This window comes from Raphanus sativus, chromosome 8, assembly GCF_000801105.2.
Source record: "Raphanus sativus cultivar WK10039 chromosome 8, ASM80110v3, whole genome shotgun sequence".
Taxonomy (NCBI): Eukaryota; Viridiplantae; Streptophyta; class Magnoliopsida; order Brassicales; family Brassicaceae; genus Raphanus; species Raphanus sativus.
The window spans coordinates 1857104-1873064 of NC_079518.1; the positions used below are offsets into that span (position 1 = coordinate 1857104).

At 34.4% G+C, this 15961-nt stretch overlaps 5 protein-coding genes across 5 annotated transcripts; 4 read left to right on the plus strand and 1 right to left on the minus strand.

Moving 5' to 3' along the window:
• The first annotated feature begins 742 nt into the window (after positions 1-742).
• On the plus strand, positions 743-3873 carry LOC108820992 (uncharacterized). The gene is made up of 2 exons (XM_018594037.2): positions 743-1174; positions 3487-3873. The coding sequence occupies exons 1-2, from the start codon at positions 860-862 to the stop codon at positions 3655-3657; spliced, it is 486 nt and encodes a 161-aa protein (XP_018449539.1). The 5' UTR covers positions 743-859; the 3' UTR covers positions 3658-3873.
• A 729-nt stretch (positions 3874-4602) lies between these two features.
• Positions 4603-7046, plus strand: LOC108819664 (uncharacterized). The gene is made up of 14 exons (XM_056992643.1): positions 4603-4668; positions 4760-4861; positions 4954-4989; positions 5061-5171; positions 5269-5352; positions 5437-5555; positions 5698-5799; positions 5882-5998; positions 6089-6154; positions 6236-6302; positions 6370-6423; positions 6522-6617; positions 6707-6733; positions 6827-7046. Exons 1-14 carry the CDS (start codon positions 4603-4605, stop codon positions 6995-6997), a joined length of 1218 nt encoding a protein of 405 aa, XP_056848623.1. The 3' UTR covers positions 6998-7046.
• A 1951-nt stretch (positions 7047-8997) lies between these two features.
• LOC108819336 (endonuclease 1) lies at positions 8998-11341 on the minus strand. Its single transcript, XM_018592350.2, has 9 exons — positions 11080-11341; positions 10733-10913; positions 10466-10573; positions 10265-10320; positions 10073-10156; positions 9893-9988; positions 9746-9810; positions 9511-9584; positions 8998-9373 (listed from the first exon to the last, which is right to left on the minus strand). The coding sequence occupies exons 1-9, from the start codon at positions 11311-11313 to the stop codon at positions 9252-9254; spliced, it is 1020 nt and encodes a 339-aa protein (XP_018447852.2). The 5' UTR covers positions 11314-11341; the 3' UTR covers positions 8998-9251.
• Positions 11342-11752: 411 nt separating this feature from the next.
• LOC108819249 (uncharacterized) lies at positions 11753-13451 on the plus strand. Its single transcript, XM_018592250.2, is given in 5 exon segments — positions 11753-11900; positions 12156-12404; positions 12407-12423; positions 12543-12956; positions 13112-13451. Coding segments are annotated over 4 exon segments (885 nt in total). The 5' UTR covers positions 11753-11900; positions 12156-12157; the 3' UTR covers positions 13319-13451.
• Positions 13452-13837: 386 nt separating this feature from the next.
• Positions 13838-15044, plus strand: LOC108821445 (syntaxin-125). Its single transcript, XM_018594485.2, has 2 exons — positions 13838-14391; positions 14483-15044. Exons 1-2 carry the CDS (start codon positions 13928-13930, stop codon positions 14913-14915), a joined length of 897 nt encoding a protein of 298 aa, XP_018449987.1. The 5' UTR covers positions 13838-13927; the 3' UTR covers positions 14916-15044.
• The last annotated feature ends 917 nt before the right edge of the window (positions 15045-15961 follow it).

Here is a 15961-nt window from a genome sequence, read left to right on the forward strand (position 1 = left end):
TTTTGATTAAATGAATATACATGAATTATCACAAATAAAATCAAATATAGTGAAGTTTAGTTTGTTGTTGAGATTTTAGATTTTTCTACTGGATGTACTTTCAATTATTTTTTTTAGATGATTACGTATTTTACGGGTGATTGGTAACGTTGTACATTTTGAATACACTAGTTTTTTGAGCGAATTTGAATATAATAGTATTAAATAGGTTTATTGTTAACTTTAATTCTTCAAAACATCTGAATAATCTTGGAGCTTGCCAGATTTTTGGTTAAGAGTTTTCCAGCAACCAACCTCATTTAAACCACTAAACGTCTGAGCCGGAACACCAAAACAATCCATGCAAAATGATTATACGTGATGTATTTAGAATTTGGGAGCTAACAAAGAAAAAAAATAGATTTTGGGATTGTAATGAGTTTACGCTTTGCTCTTAAAATGATTAATCACTGTGCCCACCATTGACCATACATTGGTTTATTTCATAGTGATGTTTTTTTTTTTTGAAAAAAAAAAAGATTTCATAGTGATGTTAAAAGATTTCAAAAACTGGTAAGAACAGTTTTAAAATATATATTGAAAATTAAGTTATAGATTCCCTTATATACACTTGTATCTTAAAAATCTACACATATTCAAGATAATATATACTGTCTAAAATTCATTAAACTTGACTATTTTAGTAAACAAACATCACTATTCTCTTTGTAATTCTCTAAAAAGCTGTGTAATAAAAGGACAACATGTGTGTCCCCAAAAAGTTTACAATTTTAAAACAATTTCTAATACAATCCCAAAACTTTCACACCTCAACGAACTCACAACACTTAAAAGGCCAAACTAACTTGAAATATCAGAAATGAGAGAGCTTGAGCGCTTGGAGACGAGCATGAACCATCATCAACCATGGCCGCCCATTGGAGCTCCGACGAATCTCCGGCGAGAAGAACCATGTATATCACGATTCGACGACGACTCAGTTAGTGCATTCTCCTTTGGTTTCGTAGCTACAGCCATTCTCATTTCAATGTTCCTCGTCATGGCTATCTTCGAGAAACTCGTTCGAACAACAACCACTAACTCTGATTCCTCTTCTGGTCGGATCCTCTTGGGTATGGAATCTCGGGTCGGGTTCAATGGCACATCATCTAAGCTCGGTTACCAATCTCCAAAGGCAAGTACTTTACTTTTGACTGTCGCATTCTTGTCTGCTTAGTACTGTTAAGTGTTGACTTAGTTTGACTAATCTGATTTTGACAATTGGATTCTAAATAGAGTTTCAGTTTTTTTTAATGATGCTTTCTTCCTTGAATCTTCGAACTTTGTTTTTTTTAATTAGACTTGATTAATTAGTCCTCAAAAATTACATTTATAGTCTGAGGGGTTGTACTTGTTTTCATTTGTGAACACGTTCATGCAAAAAGTTATAAGGCTTTGATTCTGTGTACTATTTTGAGTATTGAAAGAGACCCAACAATGCACATGCTTTTACATCATCAACATTTAAAGATGTCTTCCTCATTCACGTATGTATATATGGTGATGCATTCATTGATTTCTTTCGTCATTTATAAATCTTCTGTTTTTATTTTACTCCTCTCCTTCATAATGGCGAAGGAGACAAGAAAGAAGTGTAATAAAGTTTTGTTTGTTGAAGATTTTGATTCTCTTTGTAAGTATCTATCTTATTAAAAGAGAAGTACCCATTTAAAAATACCCCTTAGTTTTCACTTTTATTTACACTTCATGCCACTGTAGTATTAATTAAGCTTCCTATTTTTATGCTTGTCTTTTTCACTTTAGTTAATGTGTTTTCCAAAATTAAATACAGAATTAAATAATACTTCCTATTTTAATGCTTTATCTTTTTCACTTAGATTAATGTGTTTTCCAAAATTAAATACACTTCATTAACTTCTCCACTAAATCAATGTCAAATTAAAAAAAAAATATATTTTTATTGGACAAATAATTCATATAAATTATAATGTCAACATTTTTATTTAACGAATCTGAACGAAAAATATTACCAAATTTGAACCGAAACTAGATAATATCCAAAAGAATTTTACCATTTTGGTATCTAGAGAACCATAACTAAACCTGATCTGAATGAAATATTTCGGATATTCGAATGTATTTAAATCATATTTATATACTTCAATATGTTAGCTATTTTTAGAGTTAATATCCAAGATATAAGCTATTTCAAAGTTGTTTAAAATATTTGAAATATAAAAAATAGTCAAAAGTAAACATCTAAAGTATATAAATAATTATCAAAACACCAAAAATACTTAAAATATATATTTATTCTTCATCCAAATATTCAAGTTAAACATATTTTAAATGTTTAATTTAGGTACTTTGGCTTACATTACTCAAATTTACATGTTATATTATTTTTATTTTTAGATTTGGGGATATTTAAAGATATATAAATTTTGAAAATTTAAAAATAGTTTAAACGGGTTATCAAACCCGCAAAGATCCGAATCAAACTGGAACCAAAATTTATAAATACACGAACAAAGCTAGAATCTTTAAACTCGAAAATCTCAAACCCAAATAAATTTTAACCGAATTCGAGTGGGTACCCAAATATCCACCCCTAACTTAGTCAATATAAAACGATCAAATATTATAAAAATACTATTTTGTATAAATAAATAAAAACTAAAAGTGAAAATTAATACACGTACGGTCGTACGGGTCAAGATCTAGTTATTGTTGAAGATGGATAATGAGGTATAACGTCCAAGTCTAAAACCATGTGTGTCTGACATGTCCTAGGAACATAATTGGCCCCACAAGTTTTCTTGAAACCTAACATTCCTCCTATGCTATAGTTTAATCATGTTCTTTCTTGGGTGTTCAGTGGTCCTCTTGAATCTAATCTTATCTTTAAGACTAAGAGAACATACTCAGAAAGCTCGAATTGTTCCTCATTGACATATTCTTGTGGTAATTGTTTCCTGTAAACTTCTTTGTATCGCATCTCTTTGGATACTAAATAGTAGCTTAACATTGCTCACCAACGGAGATTAAATCCCATTTGTGTTTTTGAGAAATGAGCTTAAGCTTGAATTAGTCCTTCCTCCCTTGTATGATTATGGCCTATGGGTCCTCCTTTGTATCCCTTGTTTTCTTGTTAGATATACTAGTTTTGATAAAGACTGATTGGCATTTATGATTGATTTTACATGGCCATGGACCAAAACCATGTGATGAAAGACTTAGATAGAAACCATTCAGAAACATGAGAGGACCCATAAATGTAAAGTTAAGCCAACTATGTTTTCCCTTTTCTTCCTCTTTAACTTGAGCTGCTGTTGGGGGAACAATGACACATGTTTTAGATCTGTCATTGTCTTCTCCCCACTCATTTGCTTATGTTTTGTTGGCTCATGGAACATAATATTCATATCTGTATTCTGTTGGAAATGAGTTGTGAATTGACTGATTTTCTGATGTATCGATATGCAGATGACTGTTTACACGAACGGAGTATCAGTATTGATGCCAGGAGACGACATCCCTACTTTCATTGCTCATCCAGTGCCCGTGCCTCGTCCTCCTCTACACATCTCACAGTCTCAGCATCAACATAGCTCATCAAGAGACCCCTCCAACTCAAACTCCATTCAAGAATGTTGAAAGACTTGTTTTCTTTATCATGTATATTACGCATTGGCTTATTACTAAACATTCGAGCTACCAACCACTCTGAGTTGAGTTTTGGCATCGGATGTTTTTGTTTTTTTCCCGATGATATCACTATATATTGATTGGGTTATTATGTGTACATATAGCATTAGGATCCAGAAAAAAAAAACTGGTTTATGCCCTTAGTATCCTTGAGCACATATTCAAGACTTTAACTTGGGTTGCATTGATACACAGAACATTTATTGGCAATATCTATATTTATCAATCACAGCTGTGAATTTATAGCAAAAACAAAGCCAAAACAATGTATATGCAAATCAAAACTCACAATTAACATCTAGAATGATCTCTCTGACCGGACTCATCAGAGAGGGAGACGTTGAGTTTATTGCTTAAGTTGCATGACGGGGTAAATGATCTAAGTTTATACCGTTACATATTAAAACACTTCCACTTTTGGCTAATTCAATCTCCATGAGACTAATGTATTTAATTAACGTGACTTCTTTTATAAAATCACTTGTCAACCACCTGTTTATATATCAACGAGAAAAACTTGCAAACTTTGTTCTTTTATATATTTGGTAATATAAACTATAACGTTCTACCGCTATTACCATTTTAGGATGTATTTTAAACCTTTTTTACTTTGCTCCAATTCTAGTTCACGTAAAGTAACCAGATGGTAATTTTCATTGGCTATATGTTTGATGCAACTTACTACGATGAAATTAAACCATATGGCAAACGTATAAACAATCGGCCTAACAGATTGAGGTTCAGTGACCAGTACGGTCTGGTTAAGTTGTCTTATTGTTCTCTGTTCTTGGGAGAACACCAGTCTGGTGGTGAGTTTTCTGATTCTTGAAATATATATATTTTTTGTTGCTAAAACTAGTCTTAGGGTTGAATTTGCTTCTGTATCAGATTATTATGGAGTCGTCTATGAAGTCGATCAAACCATCACTAGTTAAAAAAAGAAACAATGCTCAAGATGTGGTAAGCTTTGGTTTTGCTTTGTAGAACCTCCTCCTCGATTGTGTTTAGGTTTATTATACTGTTTGAACAGCATAATGCTTGAGTCTTGCAGAGTAAATCCTGGTGGAGAATAAAGCCCTTTTTGGCTCTCATATGTACAGCGCTTTTGATCTTTTGGTATAAGACCACACATATTCAATTTGAAGATACAGATGTAATGTTCTAACCGATCGTTTTGATCTCTTTGAATGTGGTGACTTGATTAGTTCATAAGTAAACTCCTTTTTTTTTCTATTTATCCTTCAGCTAGAAGAAGCAGTTTATCCATTTGACATGGCAAAGGTAACATTTTGATACTCTAATTTATTTTATTTTCTAGTTTAATGTAACGCTCAGTCATGGACTGTATCCAGGAATCAGAACCAGTCGATGATAAGTTAAAAGGCTTGCCACGTGGTATCATACAGCCTAGATCAGACCTCGAGCTGAAGCCTCTCTGGTCTACTAGTAGTTTGAGGTCAAAGGTTAGTATTATTGCATCAAGAAACGTGGCATAATCTGTAACTGAATATCTCTGTAGCTAAAAGACTTTTTAATATGTGTTGTGATTGTTAAACACAGGGTGTAGAAATGACTAACCGTAACTTGTTGGCGATACCCGTAGGAATTAAGCAAAAGGGTAATGTTGACACTATTGTAAAGAAGGTATTGCTATTTCTTTTATTTTACTGAGGTTATACTACTCCTAGGCATTGAAGAACAGAGGTTTCCTCTTGCGTCGTCTCTCAGTTTCTTCCAGCGAATTTCACGGTTGTTCTGTTCCATTACGATGGTAATATGGATCAATGGTGGGATCTGGAATGGAGTTCGAAGGCCATACATATAGTTGCACAGGACCAGACTAAATGGTTGTTTTCTTTCTATTCTCTTGTAGACTCTTCCTCATTGTATGCATCTTTAAAGAAGATAATAACATAGAGAGAATGTTGTGTGTTTTAATGTTCAGTTGTGTAGCATTGGTTTTATAAAATATTTCTCTCTTGACTTCAGGTGGTTTGCAAAACGATTTCTCCATCCTGATGTTGTATTCATTTATGATTATATATTTATTTGGGATGAGGACCTTGGAGTTGAGAATTTCACACCAAAGAGGTAAAATTCAGTTATTTAAAAAATCTTCTTCAATATATCCTTGTACTGCAAGAAATCATGAGTGTGACACCATTTTCTGAAGGTATTTGGAGATAGTTAAATCAGAGGGACTGGAGATATCGCAACCGGCTTTGGACTCAAACTCGAGTGGAATCCACCACAAAATCACAGTCCGTTCTAGCACAATGATATTTCATAGGTTCAAATTATTTATCCATGAGAGATTTTTTGTTTGTTTGCGATGCAAGTTTTTAGTACTTGTTTTACAACATGATGCCAAAAAACACAGGAGGGTTTACATTAGTAGAGGCCATAGAGTTTGTTCTGATGCAAGCCAGGATCCTCCTTGCACAGGGTAATTATGGTTTAGTAGGCGATGAATCATTTCTGTGAATTGTTGAGTTTATAAACATAATTAATACACTTTGTTTTGTAGATTTGTTGAAGGAATGGCTCCTGTGTTTTCAAGAGCTGCTTGGTTCTGCACTTGGAATCTTATACAGGTAAATTTTTCACTTGCGGTTAGTATTTTTTTTCACTTTGAGTTCATTTTTGTATTGGATTTTGTAGAATGATCTGGTTCATGGATGGGGAATGGATATGAAACTAGGGCATTGTGCACAGGTGAACTTCTTCTCTTGTATAATTAGCAATTCTCATTCAAGATTTTCTTGTATGAAACTTTTCATTTGGTTCTCTACAACTTGTGAGCATGGTTTTAGGGAGACAGAACGAAGAATGTAGGGATCGTGGATAGTGAGTATATATTTCATCAAGGCATTCAAACTTTAGGTGAAAGTGGACACTCTGAGAAGAAGGTAAGACTCCGAGATAAAAAGAACTCGTTCTGATCTCTAAGTAAAGAAGCTCACATGTTTATGGTTCTTTTTCGTTTGATATTTTCAAGAGACATGGCCATGATTCGAGAACCTCGGTGAGTAAATCTCCATCAGATTCTATCTTAGGTACGTTGTCGCCGATAGAAGAAAAAGAATTGGCATCATATGGTTTTGATGAAACAAAGTAGATAAGGAGGCAATCAACATGGGAGCTTCAAATTTTTGAAGAACGCTGGAACAAATCGGTGGAACAAGACAAGAACTGGATCGATCCATCGTCATCGAAGCTGAAGAATAACGGTAATAACAGAAGATTAAGGCGTGGTAAGAGAATTCAAGAGACAGAAACAACAGCATAAAAAAAAAAGAAACAACAGCATAAACACATAAAAAAGGATTTTTATACACACACAGCGGTTCTAATTAATTTATATTATTATTTATTTATTTTTATACACCTTAGTGTTTTTTTTTTTTGCTAAAATACACCTTAGTGTTGCTCTCTTTGAATATGAAAATGGGTTGTTTCAAAATATATAGAAGCTCATGTTTATTTTCAACACTAAGCTATTTTAAAAATATATTCATTAAAATCACCTCCAATGCACCAAGGAGCCGAGGTAGGAATAATAGAATCACTTACATGAATTAGGTCAATCCACAAATCGTTTGTTTTCTTTAAAGCATTAAAGTATAAATCTCATGTATACAGTATATTTGTGCTTGTTCAGTTTTTCAGATAGTTTTTTAAAGGAACACCTTATATTTTTTGGAACTTTAATATTTATTTATAAACAAAAGTTAGTTTCTCTGCATTATTGTTCGGCTGTTCCTAACCACAGGATGAGTCATGACTGTAGTGTGTTTGTATCAGTGTATATATCCCCCATTTCCGTTTTATCCGAATAACTTGGTGTTACCTTATTTTTCTCACGTGAATTTTGTTGTTAGTCTGCAAAATTTATTAAAAACATTTTATTTATCTGACTTTCGGTGAATACCTAAAAGATGTAAGCTTTTTGTGTTTCTGGCACGTGAATTGAGTGCAGAACAGAATGGAATATCTATTAGATTATTATTAATCATCGTGGAGCACTTTAAGAATATTTTGTCGCTTTTTAGATTACCAATCTAACCTTATGAGTAAAGTATAACTTTCGAGTTATTTATCCTTAGTGGGATTACAAGTTGGTGTCCACTTTTAGATAAAGCTACTTACTTTTTTCGTAACTAATTATTGATTCTAAGCTTGCAGACATTGGTGCAATGAACCTGGATAGAGTCTATCTATTGTGCATTTTTAGATTACAACTACGTTTTACCCACTCTCAAAGCCATCAAAAGATCATTATCTTCATTAGTCATTGGCATTGCTAACAAAATCTTTAATAAGAATTATCTGCATTTCTTTTAGCAAAAAAAACAAAAAAAAACAATAATAAATTTAAACTGATTATAGTTTAAATATACAATTTAAGTTTTGGTAACATGAACAAACAAATAAATAGTTATGAAAATTTATAGTCTTAAAATATAAAATATAAAATAACACCATGAAATTCATTGTTAGTAAAGTATTTTCATTTATTTGGATTCTGGAGAAATGTAATCTGATCAACAAAACCCTTTTTAAACAAATATAGAATAAAATCGAGTTAATTAGTAAAATAAATTAAAGTAAGATCTTAATCTACTCCAAGGGGGCGGCGGCAAGGGGCAAAAACGTCGAAGCAGATGGTGAATATTAAATCGATCCAACTTGTAATATTAGCCAAACCCAAGGTTATTTTGGAGAGCACATTAATGTTTATATAAAGACGTATGTATCCATCTTGTGGTTGTAACTTACAACAAAGAAAACTTTCTTGTTCTTCAATTTACTCATTTCCTCTTCTCTCTAGACTTTCCTAAAGACTTTTTACTCACTTTCTTCTTCTTCACTCGAGACTTTCCAGAAGACTTTTGACCTTTGATTGACTTCGATAAGCATAATATGGAAGGAAGAGGAAAAGTCAGCATGATCAACGGTGGAAATGGAACTAGGAGAGATGCCAGAGAACACAGTAGCCGTCCAATACCAAAGAGAGGGCAAGTCAAAGTTGGGATCTTGATTGGCTTTGCTAATTCTTTTGCTTCTATCTTTGGCTCCACGAGAAACTTCCTTGGATCCTAAACTGCTGCTTCTCATATTAAATATTTTTATTGATTTCTTCAGTATTTTTCTGTGGTTTATTAGAGTGAAACTGAAACCTCATATTAAAGATTGGTGATCATGTTTAGTCTCTAGGTTGTGAGTTTCTTTTCGTTTTATCTTTTCTTTTTGTACAAATCCAGTGTGGTGTCAAAGTCACTTGATCAATAGTATATTATCTTCTTTTAGATTTCTTATTTATTTTAAAATTTCATAGTATATAAAACAAACACACGAAATTAGCATATGACCTAATCCTAAACACATCTATATAAAAAAGTAGCCCACGGGCAATAAATTAGCTGTCAAATCGAAATAGCTACAAAGAAAAGAATATCCGATCAGTCTTATTTAACTTTGTGAAATGAGCAAATAATCTCCTAATCAAATGCTTTGGTGATCCGGTCTGGTCCGGGTTTGGTTCAAGTGGCAGCAACTTCAGCATGAGTATCACTAAAAACCCGGTTCAGTATCATTGCTAGTCTAACTCCTCCTTGAACAATTCTCTTCATCACGATTGGCATCCTTGTATCGAAATACTCCTCTGCAAAAAGTATATATTTGCGAAAGTTCAGATTTATATTTTCTTACCAAAATCTAAATAAATCAGTTTATTTCTCTCGTAGTTTAATTTGGTTCTTTTGTTTGTGTATAAGATAAAGAAGAACAATCAATCTGTACCTGATAACGTTTCACCGGACTTCACGCCTTCGTAGCCATACTTACAAGCTAACTTTATACTCTCCGAAGCATACCTGCATATACAATAAGGATAATCCATTTTATCTATTCAGGATCGATAGTTATGATGTAAATATTTTACTAGAAACCGATGTTCTAGTCTAATCCTGTTAAGAAAATATAAGCCATGTTTTTCAATTTACTGAACCAATAACCCAAATAATTTAAAACTTACTTGTGTGGACAAGCGATGAGATCGTTGCATTCTGTCCACGAAGATAGATCGTCATGCCATAATCCCTAATATATAGGATAAACCATTTACATATAACTCACGCCTCAAGGTAATATAGTAAAATCTATATAAGTAGTTGGTCAGTACATTTGTGATGTTCTTCTCAAGATCTTCTTGGAGAAGATCCAAGTCCTTGTCGTAGTATTCTTTTAGAGCCGTGAGAATGATCTCTCTATCCCATACCTTAACGTTTTCTTCATTAAGTAATCTTTTTCTTTTTGTAATCAAATTCTTCAAAGTTGTAAGTCTAATAAGAAGCTAGCTTACATGATGTAAATTTGATTTGTGTTTGTACCAACGCAGATCTATCGTGTTTCCTCCTTCATCACTTGTGAATCCGACATGCATAGGCTTTAATGTACAGAAAAATATATATAACCATGTTACAAAATTAAAATAGAATTAAAATTTTGACAAGAAAATATAACTATATAGTATGTGGAATGATGAGGAATAAACCTGATGAATATCTCCCATGAAATGAGACAAGAACAAAAGGGCTTCAGTCATGTTATCTATAAAATTAATCATGAAGAACATGTAATCAAATTAAGATAATCAGAGAAATAAAAGACATCAAGAATATTTTCTTAAAGAGGCAAATTATATGGACTTAATATTCGTATATCGTTATTATAATGATAAATAAAGATAACGTACATCGACGATCAGATGTTGCTTCACCGTAATGCTGAAGCTGAGACGTGAAATTTTGGATTGCTCCATCCACACACATATCCTTTAACCCATGTTGATCATGACAATCCCCTGTTTTATATTCATACATTATATTTTAAATTCAATTATTTTCACATTTCTTCCCTAAGCTAAAGCGTAAGAGTAAACAGGTTTTGGTTTTTGTAGAACATTAGTATTACAGTTAACTACGGTTCAAGTATAATAGAATCAACATGGTTTATGGCTTACTGGAGTATTCGTAAGAGCAGGCTTGGTCGGGAGTGTCGATGAAATGGAGAGGGCTGGTCCAACGGTACTTGTACCAGTGTCGGATCTGGTCTGGCCACACACATAATGACGATAAGTCTCCTTTCGCGTAATCCGGTAGTAGGTTCTCTACGACATGTGCCGGTCCTGCTTCTAAAAGTTTCTGTTCACACCACATAAACACATAAGGACTTTTGTAAGAACTACCAAGAATCTTTAAACTTGGTATGCATGGCTTAACATCCCAATAGTCTTACTTGCTGCGTAATCCATTCATATAAAATAATAACCAAAATACTTGATTAAAAACTACTAGATCATCAACTTACTTGAGCAATTCGGCATGTAAGAATATGACCTTCTTTACTCCAACTCAGGACAGGAGAAACAGAACACAAAACCAACACACCAAATACAAGAATCAACTTTGTGGGTGATCTAAAGACCGATGCCATATCTCCAAACTTCAAATATTGTATAGAATAAAGCTCTTCTTGTAGAATAAGAGCGTCTTCTCTATGTTCAACAACTTGATAGAATTTGCAAACAGAACATACATACATATTTTAAATATAGAGAAAAGAATGGACTTACAAGTTAAGTTAATTGCAAGTAACATAATAAAAGACGTTGAGTTTGTGTGCAAGCAAGACGTTTGCGAGTCTCATACGTTCCCTATCGTAAGGTTGACAATAGGAACAACGAACACGAGATATATAACGTTATGATAAAGAGTCGCTATTATATCAAATTAAAGCATATTCCTCATCGTTCATCAGTTGTAACAGCATCTTCCATGCGTGACATGTCAGTATGTTTATTTAATGACAGAACTCAAATCCATCGAACATAAATATAAAAAAATTTAGGTCAAGTTAAAACATGTTCGTTTCTTGGTTCTACTAGTACCAGTTTGCAATTAAAAACCAAACCGAAGTTAAACCGGAAAAGGGAAAAAAACACATAGCCGTACCGGTCAAAGTCATCTGGAAACGTTGACTTGTCTGATTTTAACCGGTCAATTAAGAACAGCTTAGAGCTTCTTCTCTATTGAAGAATCGTAGTAGCTTCACACAATACGGTGAAGTTCTCTGCTTGAATCGTCTTCCTCTTCGATAGACGTCACACTCACACGCTTGTTTCAAATCAGGTTTGGATCCTCCTCTCTGCTTTCTTCCTCTCTGTTCATCTCTGCATAAAGCTTCGATCTTTGAGCTGACCCTGAAAGAGCTTCAAAAGAAAGTTGTCTCCTTTTAGCTAGATTCAGCTGTGACTTCGTTTGATTTGGAATCTCTTAGCTCGTTTACGAATGATTGTGATTCTGGGTTTCTCAAATTTGAAAACTTTGTTCAGTTTTGTTTGAATCACTCAGTTATTAACGTTTGCTCTGTTTTGTGTGATGCAGAAATGGTTGACTTGTCAACTCTATCTCCTACGGAGATCACGGTGATGGGATCCGTGTTCTGCGTTTTGCTCTCTATGCACTTCACGATGCAGCTCATCTCCCAGCATCTATTCTACTGGAAGAACCCTAAACAACAGAGAGCCATTCTCTTCATTGTACTCATGGCTCCTGTTTACGCTGTCAGCTCGTTTTTGGGCTTGCTTGATGCTAAAGGAAGCAAACCCTTGTTCATGTTCTTAAACGCCGTTAAGATTGCTATGAGGCACTTGTAGGTTACTGAGTCTCTCCTTCTCTCTCTCTCTCTCTCTCTCTCTCTCTCTCTCTCTCTCTCTCTCTCTCTCTCTGTGGATGTTTCTTGATTTGTTGTTTTGCTCTGGTTGTTTTCAGGTCATTGCTAAGTTCTTGGAGTTGATGTATAGCTACATCAACATATCGATGAGTGGAATGACTATCCCTGATGAGATCAAAGGGAGAGAGATCCACCATTCGTTTCCAATGACGCTATTCGTTCCTCGGACAACGCATCTCGATCACCGCACGCTGACACAGCTCAAGCATTGGACGTGGCAGTTCTGTGTTATCCGCCCTGTGTGTTCCTTCTTGATGATAGCGCTGCAGCTTCTTGGGGTTTATCCACCGTGGTTGAGCTGGATCTTCACCGTTATTCTGAACGTCTCGGTGTCACTGGCTTTGTATTCTTTGGTGAAGTTCTTCCATGTTTTTGCTAAAGAGCTGGAGCCTCATAAGCCCCTTACGAAGTTCATGTGCATTCAAGGGATTGTCTTCTTCTGCTTTTGGCAGGTGTGCACATAGTCTCTAACTTTTTACTTACTGGTTTGGATCATATCATATGTAGCGAACAAAAACCATGTAGAACTAGTTGATGGTTACTTAGCATCATCACATTGTTGTTGTTCCTCTTTTGATCTTTAGAAACATGTGGTGTTGTTGAGCAGGGAGTAGTGCTGGAGGTATTGGTGGGGTTGGGGTTAGTTAAGACGCATCATTTCTGGTTGGAGGTGGAGCAGCTTGGGGAAGCTCTGCAAAACGTGCTTGTGGTTCTTGAGATGATCGTCTTCTCCGTTATGCAGCAATACGCTTTTCACGTTGCTCCCTACAGTGGAGAAACCGAAGCTAAGATGAGAATGAGCAAGAGGGATTGATTCTAAAAGAGGATTTAGACCAGAGAAGATTTTTGTTTTTTTGTTTGGTTGTTTATGTTTAATGTGAATGTTACTGATTTTCTCTTACGAACATTTGGATAGTGATTAATAAATGTATCAGTCTTTTGTTTTCTGTCTGCCAGTCCCTAGGCATAACAAAATGTGATTGATGAAAGTTTGTCACTAAAAGATACACCATAATCTGATTGTTACTTGCAATTTCAACCGCATCAAGTCTCTCGTTACATAGCACTCTCTTTCACAAATTGAATATGCAATGCCTTGGTACTTAAAACTAAAAGTGATAATGAAAAGTTACAAGAAGTTGAAGAATTGGACTTTTATTTGGGCAGACACGGCCATTACAGGCGACATTAATATCGTCTTTTGAAAACGTGAGCTAATTTAGTTAAGACAAAGTTATGCCATTAATTAATTTTAGACAATTACCAAAACTTCTTGTGACTCTCATTCTAACGTAACAAAACAAAACCTCCTCGTACTCGGACAGAGGATGACAATGATGATCTTCTTCATCATTCAAAAAAAGCATTGAAAAGAAAAATCTCACAAAAAAAATAATTGTACTTAAAAAAAAAGAGTACAAACATGAATGATCTATTCTCAAATTCATTTAAGAGGAACCAGGCTCAGTTCGGCGATGTGGAAGCAGGTCAGGAAACGATGAACCTCGACAAGTTCTTCGAGGACGTCGAGAATGTGAAAGATGACATGAAAGGAGTCGAGACTCTTTACAAGAAGCTTCAAGACTCCAACGAAGAATGCAAAACCGTGCACAATGCCAAGAAGGTTAAGGAGCTACGAGCTAAGATGGATGCGGACGTAGGTCAGGTCCTTAAGAGGGTTAAAATGATTAAACAGAAGCTCGAGGCTCTAGAGAAAGCCAACGCTAATAGCCGTAATGTCCCGGGTTGTGGACCCGGTTCGTCTACGGATAGGACTCGGTCCTCTGTGGTTAGCGGTCTTGGGAAGAAGCTCAAGGATTTGATGGATAGTTTCCAAAGTCTACGTGCACGGATGAACGATGAGTATAAAGAGACCGTAGAGCGCAGGTCTTTATTCTTTAGGTTTCTTGTGTCGCAAGCTATTGCTATGTTTGCTCTCTTGTGTTGCAAGGATATGTATATGTTGGAATTGGTGCAGGTATTTTACAATAACAGGAGAACAAGCAGACGAGCAAACAATCGATAACTTGATTGCGAGCGGTGAGAGCGAAAACTTTCTCCAAAAAGCGATTCAAGAGCAAGGAAGAGGTCAGATCATGGACACGATATCTGAGATCCAAGAAAGACATGATGCAGTGAAGGAGATAGAGAAGAATCTACTCGAGTTGCATCAAGTTTTCTTGGACATGGCGGCTTTGGTGGAAGCGCAAGGGCAACAGCTGAACAATATAGAGAGCCATGTGGCGAAGGCGAGCTCGTTTGTGAGAAGAGGGACTGATCAGCTTCAAGACGCGAGGGAGTACCAAAAGAGCTCGAGGAAATGGACTTGTTACGCTATTATTCTCTTCATCGTTGTGTTTATCCTTCTTCTTATTCCTGCTCTACCCCATATTATGCTCATGCTGAAATGAAAATTTTAGAGGTTTTGCACCCAAAAAATTAAAAAAATATAGAGGATATGATTTTGTAGAAAAAAGTTTTGAAACATCGTTATTACATGTAGAACTTTTATGAAATCCTGACTTTCTATATATTGTCTCCTGTTATGTATCTTAACTATGAGGATTAATCTACTAGGTATTTCATTAATGTAAGAATGTATTTAACTTATATATTTATTATCCTGACGAGCAAAAAATGTCGAGATGGAGACAAAAGAAGCCTATAACAAGCTTAATTATTGTTTGCAATGTTCTAAAAATCGCTGCGGTAACTAAGTGTTTTGTAGAGGGTTAAGGACTAGACGGATTATTTGGGGTTTATGTGTTAACAAATTATTATTTGGAGCCACACTGAACCATCAGTTTGGTTTATTTTATGTAATTTTTGGATAAATTTAGTGGGTGTTAGATAAAATGAATAATAACAGAACCGGATAATACTTTATTAAATGAAGATTTACATATATCGGAACCAAATTAGTTGATTTGAGATCATGCAATACCCAGCTATAATCAAACTAAAATTTTATATATGTGTGAATATATATATATATAATATATATTATATATATATATATATTGAAAATTCTTTTTATATGTAAAAACTTAATTCGATAAAAAAGTCACTATTACTTTTGCAAAGTAACTTTATTCTCGTCAAGTCTTATTACAACACAACAAAGAAAACACAAAAATACTAATCCTAGCTCTGTCGAAGCAAAGAAAAAAGATTTGTTTTTTTTTCTTTTCTTTTCTAATGTTTTTGCGTGTTTGTAGAGACTGAGAGAATCGTCCAACGAGAGAAGAAATTGAAAAGGCAAAGAAAGAGATGAATAAGATGAGAATGAACATGGATTTTGAGAGAAGAAATTGAAAAGACAGAGAAAGAGATGAAAATGAACATGGATTTTGGCAGGGAAGTGAAAAAGAAAAACTATAAATAAGTAAAGTATAGTCTTAAGGTTTTATCTAATTAAAGTAAACTAAGCTTTTGTGAATGTTTTAATGATAAGATC

What these genes read in the sequence shown, in the direction of transcription:
- LOC108820992 (XM_018594037.2), top strand. Translation starts at nt 860, where the DNA reads ATGAGAGAGCTTGAGCGCTTGGAGACGAGCATGAACCATCATCAACCA. An exon ending in TCGGTTACCAATCTCCAAAG is followed by an intron (nt 1,175 to 3,486) that starts GCAAGTACTTTA and finishes ATCGATATGCAG; the next exon opens with ATGACTGTTTACACGAACGG.
- LOC108821445 (XM_018594485.2), top strand. Translation starts at nt 13,928, where the DNA reads ATGAATGATCTATTCTCAAATTCATTTAAGAGGAACCAGGCTCAGTTC. An exon ending in AAAGAGACCGTAGAGCGCAG is followed by an intron (nt 14,392 to 14,482) that starts GTCTTTATTCTT and finishes GAATTGGTGCAG; the next exon opens with GTATTTTACAATAACAGGAG.
- LOC108819664 (XM_056992643.1), top strand. Translation starts at nt 4,603, where the DNA reads ATGGAGTCGTCTATGAAGTCGATCAAACCATCACTAGTTAAAAAAAGA. An exon ending in GAAACAATGCTCAAGATGTG is followed by an intron (nt 4,669 to 4,759) that starts GTAAGCTTTGGT and finishes TGAGTCTTGCAG; the next exon opens with AGTAAATCCTGGTGGAGAAT. An exon ending in TTGACACTATTGTAAAGAAG is followed by an intron (nt 5,353 to 5,436) that starts GTATTGCTATTT and finishes GTCGTCTCTCAG; the next exon opens with TTTCTTCCAGCGAATTTCAC.
- LOC108819336 (XM_018592350.2), bottom strand. Translation starts at nt 11,313, where the DNA reads ATGTATGTATGTTCTGTTTGCAAATTCTATCAAGTTGTTGAACATAGA. An exon ending in CTGCTCTTACGAATACTCCA is followed by an intron (nt 10,574 to 10,732) that starts GTAAGCCATAAA and finishes AATATAAAACAG; the next exon opens with GGGATTGTCATGATCAACAT. An exon ending in AGCAACATCTGATCGTCGAT is followed by an intron (nt 10,321 to 10,465) that starts GTACGTTATCTT and finishes TTAATTTTATAG; the next exon opens with ATAACATGACTGAAGCCCTT.